General features: G+C 35.9%; 1 protein-coding gene across 4 annotated transcripts in view; it reads left to right on the plus strand.

Moving 5' to 3' along the window:
* LOC106867229 (polyprenol reductase) overlaps window positions 1-6,352 on the plus strand; it is a 102,346-nt gene extending 95,994 nt beyond the window's left edge. For all 4 annotated transcript variants that reach the window (XM_052972404.1, XM_052972403.1, XM_052972401.1 and 1 more), the window contains exon 5: window positions 5,997-6,352. In XM_052972404.1, the coding sequence (XP_052828364.1) occupies window positions 5,997-6,256 (260 nt within the window). In that variant the 3' untranslated portion in view covers window positions 6,257-6,352. The remainder of the gene's footprint in view (window positions 1-5,996) is intronic.
* Window positions 6,353-8,247: the final 1,895 nt, after the last annotated feature.

Below are 8,247 nucleotides of genomic sequence, written 5' to 3' on the forward strand. Positions count from 1 at the left end.
TATATATACTGCCTGACTGGCCTTTGTAGGGTTTTCGAGCGAGATCGTTGCCAGTGCCCCTGGACTGGCTCTTGTGCGGGTGGCACATAAAAGACACCATTTCGAGCATGGCTGTTTTCGTGCCGGTGACACGTAAAAGCACCCACCACACTCTCTGAGTGGTTGGCGTTAGGAAGGGCATCCAGCTGTAGAAACTCTGCCAAATTAGATTGGAGCCTGGTGTTGCCATCCGGTTTCACCAGTCCTCAGTCAAATCGTCCAACCCATGCTAGCATGGAAGGCGGACGTTAAACAATGATGATGATGATGATGAATCATCAGATGAAACGTAATTTTATAAACAAAAGAATATCCCAAGAATACAGCAGGGACATGACTGAGGTCTGTCAAGGCTAGCTATGAAATGAGAGAATGACCAACAAAGTTGACCATTGTGGGCATTAGTGAGTGGGATTAGGTTAAGAATATAGTTTGTGAAAGGGTGTAATATGATATTTAAGGTCAGCAACTCAGGTGAAATAGGAGTCTGCTAGATTCTTTGGTAGGCTAGAGTGAGGTGTAGGTGATATTTTACTATAGTAGGCATAGAGCAGTAGGTAGCTGGGAGAGAACTGAAGATAAATTAAGGATAAAGAATAAAGAAAGCAAAAAGTAAAAGTGAAAGTGAAGAAAATAAATGCATTCATAAAGCCAATTACGCATAGGTTTGGGGTTTAGGATTTGTTAGCTAAAGCTAAAGAACAAAGGGAGGTGGGCAGGTACACAGAATTTAGGGGTATTCTGTGAATATAGGTTAAATGTTGGGTGGTGAGGGTACAAAGGCAACTGAATAATAAGATCTAACTTTTAAGGAGTTGTAGTGTTAAGCACAATTGATTTATCTGGTAAAGTAGCGAGATGTCTGGGATTGTTTTTGTTGTGTGGATGCCCCCAGACGATAAGTGGGCTAGTCCAATACATAAAAATAGTGGACATGATAGCTAGACGAGAAGCGTTGTGTAGAGCAAGCCGGAGCCATCGGTAGACTAGACACAGAGTTCTGTTGAGCCGAGTCATTGGAAGTGAGAGTTCGGTAGTTGAGTAGAGGTACATTATTGGTGAAGGTACGCCATCCGAACGTGCAATATAACAGTGGTGACGAGGTTTCAAATAGTACTGACATGGAAGAGTTACTGAAAGCAGTTGTCAAACAGCAACAGCAGCAACTACAGAAGTTAAGAGAATTGTTACTGCAGGCGAGAAATAGTACAGAATCATTTTCAGCAGATGGTGTTGCAAATTCCATCAAAGAATTTCACTACAATCCGGATAAAGGAACTACTTTTGCTGCATATTACAGACGATACGAAGACATATTCCGAGGGGAATGCAAGGGATGGTCTAGTGAAAGGAAGGTAAGACTTCTTTTGTGAAAGCTTGCTACTCCGGAACATGAAAGTTTTTGTAACTTTATTTTGCTGAGAAAGCTCGCAGAATTGTGTTTTGATGAAACGATAAATATTTTGACTAATATTTTTAGCGAGAAAAGTTTGCAGTTTAACATTCGGTGGGAATGTTTAAATTTAAAGAAAAATGAGTCTGACGATTTTGTAATATAAGCCTGTGTGGTTAACAAGGCTTGCAAAAGGTTTAAGCTGGAAGAATTAACGCTATGTTCAAGTACCTAATATTCATTAAAGGGCTGGTGGCAATGGAAGACGCGGAAATTAGAAAAAGAATATTATCAAAGCTGAATCAAGATGTGAAACTCACTTTGCAGAAAGTGGCTGAGGAATGCCAAAAAATAATAAACCTTTGAAATGATACAAGAAAGATAGAAGACAAGAATAATAATGTACAAATGTGTAAAGAAAGTACAGATAGAAGAAAATATATCAATTCAAAACAGTGCTGTAGTTGCGAAGACCAACATTTGTGGAAAGATTGCCCCTTTAAAGATAAAGCATGTTTTAAGTGTGGTAAAATTGGGCATATACAGATGAAATGCCATTTGAAGAAAATTGTAAAACCAAAGAAAGTCTACTCAACAAAAGTAAATTATACCATACAAGATCGAAAATTTGTGTTGGTAGAAATAAATGGTTTTCAAACCAAAATGCAATTAGATACCAGTTCAGATGTACTGATAATAAATACAGCAACATGGAGTAAGATAGGCAGGCCAGTGTATAAAAAAACTACTAGGATAGCTCATGGTGTGTCAGGGGAACAAGTTCAATTCTTGGACGAAATCTCACCAGAAATAAAACTTAAAAACAGGACGCGGAAAAGTAAACTAATGGTATCTAAGAATACAATGAATCTGTTCGAGGAAGAATTCGACCTGTGGGATCTACCACTGAATACACTATGTAACAAGGTGAATGCGTCACAGTCCGTGTCAGAGAAAGCATCAGAAAAATTGAAATTAAAATTGAAAAAGATGTACCCTGATATTTTTACGAAAGAGCTCGGTATGTGTAAAAAAATCAAAGTAAAGTTTGAGTTGAAAGAAAACGTGGTGCCAGTGTTCAAACCAAAAAGGAATGTACCTTTTGTGGCGTTAAATCAAGTTGAGAAGGAATTTAAAAGATTGGAAGATATGGAGGTAAATGAAAAAGTAGACTACTCTGAGTGGGCGGCTCCTACTGTAGAGATAAAAAAGAAGAACAACGAAATAAGAGTTTGTGCAGACTTCTCAACTGGTCTTAATGATTGCTTAAAAGATTACAATTATCTGCTTCCAAACCCAGAAGAAATATTTGTTAAGTGCAATGGTGGGAAAATTTTTTCCAAGCTGGATTTGTCAGAGGCCTACCTCCAAGAATGTGCTAAAGTATTAACAATCAATACTCATAAAGGTCTCTACTGTTTCAAAAGACTGCCATTTGGGGGTTAAGGTCGCACCAGCAGTATTTCAGCAAGTGATGAATACTATGCTAGCAGATTGTGAGTTCGCGGTCCCATACTTGGATGACATCAACATATTGAACATACAGAAGAGGTTTTCAAATGAATAAGCAATTAGGGGTTTAAAGTAAGTGAGGATAAATGTGAATTTTTCTTGACAGAAATAAACTACTTAGGACAGGTGATCAATGAAAACGGACGAAAACCGGACCCTTCTAGGATCGATGTGATAAAAAAATGTCTGCTCCCACTAACAAAACAACACTACCTAAGTAGCATCAGTTGTGGTGTGCAAGAGAGACGATTGTGCTGGTATGGTCATTTGGTGAGAATGGATGAGGATAGCTGTGTGAAAAAGTGGAACAGCGGTTGAGGGTACCTGTGGAAGAGGTAGACCCAGAAAGCATGATCATTGCCAGAGCAGCCGTCTGGCTTCTGTGCCAGTGGCACATACATAGCACAATTTGAGTGTGATCGTTACCAGCATCGCCTTACTGGCACTTGTGCCGGTGGCACGTGAAAAATACGTTCGAGTGAGGTCATTGCCAGTGCCGCTGGACTGGCTCCTGTGCAGGTGGCACGTAAAAAACACCATTTTGAGTGTGGTTGTTGCCAGTACTAGGCCTTGTGCCAGTGGCACATAAAAGCACCCACTACACTCTCAGAGTGGTTGGCGTTAGGAAGGGCATCCAGCTGTAGAAACTCTGCCAAATCAGATTAGAGTCTGGTGCAGCCTTCTGGTTCGCCAGTCCTCACTCAAATCATCCAACCAATGCTAGCATGGAAGGCGGACGTTAAACGATGATGATGATATTTTCATACCTATACGATTTTAAAATTTGTAAGTTATGTACAATAAAAAGGCAGATAAAAATTTGTAAATAACATACGATGAAAAGAATATATATTCTTCAGGATATATATAATATATATTGATATTTATATTAATAATAATAATAAAATTATATATATATGTGTGTGTGTGTATATATATATATATATATATATACACACACATACATTCATTCATATATATATGTCGCAAGAGTAGCTGTGTGGTAAGTAGCTTGCTTACTAGCTGCATGGTTCCAGGTTCAGTCCCACTGCGTGGCACCTTCAGCAAGTGTCTTCTACGATAGACTCAGGCCTACCAAAGCCTTGTGAGTGGATTTGGTAGACAGAAACTGAAAGAAGCTCATCGTATGTGTGTGTGTATATATATGTATATGTTTGTGTGTCTGTGTTTGTCCCTCCCCACAATCACCTGACAACCAATGTTGGTGTGTTTATGTCCTCATAACTTAGTGGTTCAGCAAAAGAAACTGATAGAATAAGTGCTGGGCTTACAAAGAATAATTCTTGGGGTCAATTTGTTCAACTAAAAGCATGACTGAAACAAATAAAAGGAAATAATGAGAGAGGCGGCAATCCCTCATTGGTGGAATATTTAACAGTTGGTTTAGGAGTATCTGATGGTGGAGATATGTCTCTTCAGGTGATTACAAGATGTATCCTGTGAAAATAATGACCATTCCACAAGATATCAACTCGGTTTGTGTTTAGAAAAGCAGCAAATTAAAGGATACAGCTTCATTTTTATATAACAGATGCAAAAAGTAACAAATGCATAATACAGCGAAAATGTAATAAATATAACCGTTAACAGATATGGATGTATAAATGCCCTTACTCAGGCTACATGTCACATTTACACTCACTTGTACAAACATCCACAAAGATATAAACATACACTCACATAGTGGGTTAAATAGCTACTTATTGTTTATAAGAATAGGTGAGCTAGTGTTAAATTTAATTTGTCTTTAAGGTAAATTATGATTATTAATTTGGTTAATGGTTACTCAAATTCCTTTCCACCTCATTGTACGAAAGTGCATTTATAAGCATGTAAGCATCTGGAGAGTCTTTCAGAAATTCGATTACTGGTCTTCTGATTGGTCCACAAAATAGACAGATTCCTCGGAGCAGAGTGTGCATCTCCTGGAAAGGATATTATATGGTTGTGTGTACCTTATTATGAACCAAGTTAGATCATATTTAATTTTATTGTCTTTAAATCACCACACAAAATTAGCCAAAGATATTGAATGCCTCTTGTTGATTTTCTTGAAGCTGGCAACACGGTAGTGATAATTCTTGAATGAATCAGTCATTGCCCCAATGTAAACATATGGTCTTCCCCTTGTGTGTATGGTACATTTATATACAAGATTCATACTCTTAAAGAGGTTCATCAATGGGCATTTTGATTTTTCTCTGCATGAGCATTTATTAGATTTAGTTGTATATGTGGCAGTTCTGATTTCATCTCCTGATGCTGTTACTTTGTATATATATATACTATTATTGCTACCATCATGATGTGGCTGCAGAGGGTGTTTTTCATTCTGTTTTATATCTCCTTTCTTGGTATTTTGATGTATATGTTTTCTGTTTTTAAATTATGTCAAGCAGGAAGTAGTTCACATGTCATAAGTTATAGTTCCAGTAGGTGGATTATTGAACAGTTGGTTCATTTTACTGTTATTAATGTACAAATGTTGCTCTAATTTAATAGAATTAGCGTATGATAACTTCATTGTGCGTGTATTAAAAATAGCATGGTATCTATTTGATTTGGGGAAACATTGTCTAAAACGGCAGAAAATTCCATAGTAATCTTTGTTGAAACATTTGAACTATGATTGGTTTGTACTAGAGGACATCATGATTCTTATATTTGTTGTTCAGCTTATTTGTTCTTGTTTGTTGTACAGGGTTGGGATTTAAATATTTAAATATTAATTGATAAATTGGAAGTTCATCATTTCCTTAATTTGGATCTGTTCAAAAATCATTTTATGACTAATGTACAGAATCTTCCTTGTATGTTTTTTAATGTCATATTTAAGTACCACTGAATTTTCTAAGCAGTTCAGTGTTGCTGAATTATAGTCTAGACAATGAGTCATCATTGTGAACAGTGTCATATGTTTCACCTTTAAGTCTCATATTCTTGCTTATGAATATTAAGTTAAATACTCGCTAATGAGATGCTGTTATATGTATAATAAATTTTAATGTTTTTAATTTTCAATATTTTGCAGATCAAATAAAGAATACAGATTATTATATTCCTGATGGCGATCTCTTCAAGTTCATATCTTGTCCCCATTTTCTCATGGAAATACTTATTCATGTATCATTTAGCATGATGTCATATTTTTCTAATATACCTCTGTTATCTTTACTTTTATTTGTGATTACCAACCAATTAATTTCTGGTTTCTTGAACCATAGGTGGTATAAAAACATGGTACCATCCTATCCTCAAGAGAGAAGAGCAGTTATACCTTTTCTATTTTGATATATTTTATACATTTTTATATACTTCATATCTTTGAAAACATTATGCTCAAAATTTCCTTTTGATTTGAAATATAATAAAATTTATTAAAATCTATGTATTACCTTTCATTTGTAATCATCATGAGAAGCTGAGCAACTCTATAGTATGCATGTCAACTCCAGTTTCTTAAATCTTATTACCATACATTTCTTTATGCAAACTAGATTTGCTGGTTAGTTAATATAGTTGACACTTCTCATTTGCAATATTTTCATTTATCTACAGTACACTAGTTCACAGTTCTTGCTATAGTGCATTAAATCATCTAAACTCCTACAGTTTTATGTCAGCTACCCCTGGAGGAAAATGTTTCAACTCTAACTCTCGAAGACAGCTAGGTAGATAATGAATATAATCATTCTAGATATATCCCTTCACATCACTCACACAGACAAATCCCCAAAATTTCAAATCATTAAGTTGTTTACTCATAGGAGCATAGCATACAGCAGTAAGAGTGTTGCCTAAAATCAGTTGTAAATCAAATCACCACAAACTGGGAGGTTTTTACCTTCCACCATAATACTTGGAAAAGTACTGTCAGAGAAGCAGAGGCTATCTTTGGGTATCACACAACTTATTTGTTCTCTAATCTTTTAAATTGTTGTCTGAACTTCTAATTTCTTGCCACTAGGCTATACATCATATTTGCATATTTCTCTGTTAGCAGCACTGCTACTGAAAGGCACTTTCACATTTGTTGCAACAAAGTATACTCAATTCAATATAGAAAAGGTTTCTGCCCCTGCATTAAACATGAAAACATCCTAAGGCTAGGCAGTAGTGTTTAACCAAGCCTATTACTCCAAAGTTGTCCCCATCTAAGAAAAGGACCAAGCTGTTATACTACAACACTAACAGTAGAGAAGTTTTACTAGATGTTTTTTTGCCCTACAGCGGTTGTTTGTAGTGACCACAGTGCCTAGATAGGCTTTCTTTGCTGATTCTGTAGGAAACACTTCCCTCCTCAGATGCTCATCTGATTTTTGATTGCAAGTTTGCAAGTCTTATCAGAAGAGCAAGTGTTCACAGAGAGGAAGACCAAGAAGAAAGAAAACAGTGAAAAAATAGAAGAGATGGAGTAAATAGTTTAAAAAGATATAGTAAATGAAAAAAAAGATAAATCTTAATAAAGATGCATATAGGTTGTGAATGGGTCAGAAGTTTATCAGACTAAAAAGTTACTGATAAAACTGGTGAGTGATACATGAGCTTTCAAGTTAGGCCTGATTGATTAGAGCTGTAGCAGAGCTACATAACTTAGGCATAGTAATATGTGAGTTAACCTGCACAGCAGACACATATATCAATGAGGTAGCTAGCCTTGTTCTAAGCTACATTGTAGAAATGGTTTGGTCAAAGACACATGTCTTCACTGCAGTTCCGTGCACAATCTCTCACATGTCTATTCACCTCGACACAAGATATATGGTTTGTAAACAAAGATATTTTAACACACACACATTCTCAAAATGACTGTTCTCATTACACACATGCATACATACTGTAATACAAATATTATATGTTACTTCTTTCAGTGCAAAATCAAAAATCAAAGCTTTCTTTATATGTAAACACATGTTTTTGTATCATACCACATGCTTCCACCACAAAAGGTGAACACAGAATAATATATCTATACACAAAAATGTCTTATGGTAATTCATGGTAACTGTTTTTCTATTTAATAACAAGCACTTGAACAGCCAACAACAGCCGCTATAGAGCCATTATCAAAAGCATTCCAGCTATGACTATCCTGCTTTTTGTATGACCAATACCTTATCCACTTCCAGCATGGTTAGTATGGTTTCAGAAGATTTGACTGTTTATGATAATAGGTTGAGTGATAGCATAATAGTTTGCATGTTAGCTCATAATAAGCTATCATGTTAAAAGAATTTTAACTATCACTTAGCTCATAACAAAGTCTTAACTCATAGTAGTTT

Source organism: Octopus bimaculoides, chromosome 13 (genome assembly GCF_001194135.2).
Source record: "Octopus bimaculoides isolate UCB-OBI-ISO-001 chromosome 13, ASM119413v2, whole genome shotgun sequence".
Classification (NCBI taxonomy): domain Eukaryota; kingdom Metazoa; phylum Mollusca; class Cephalopoda; order Octopoda; family Octopodidae; genus Octopus; species Octopus bimaculoides.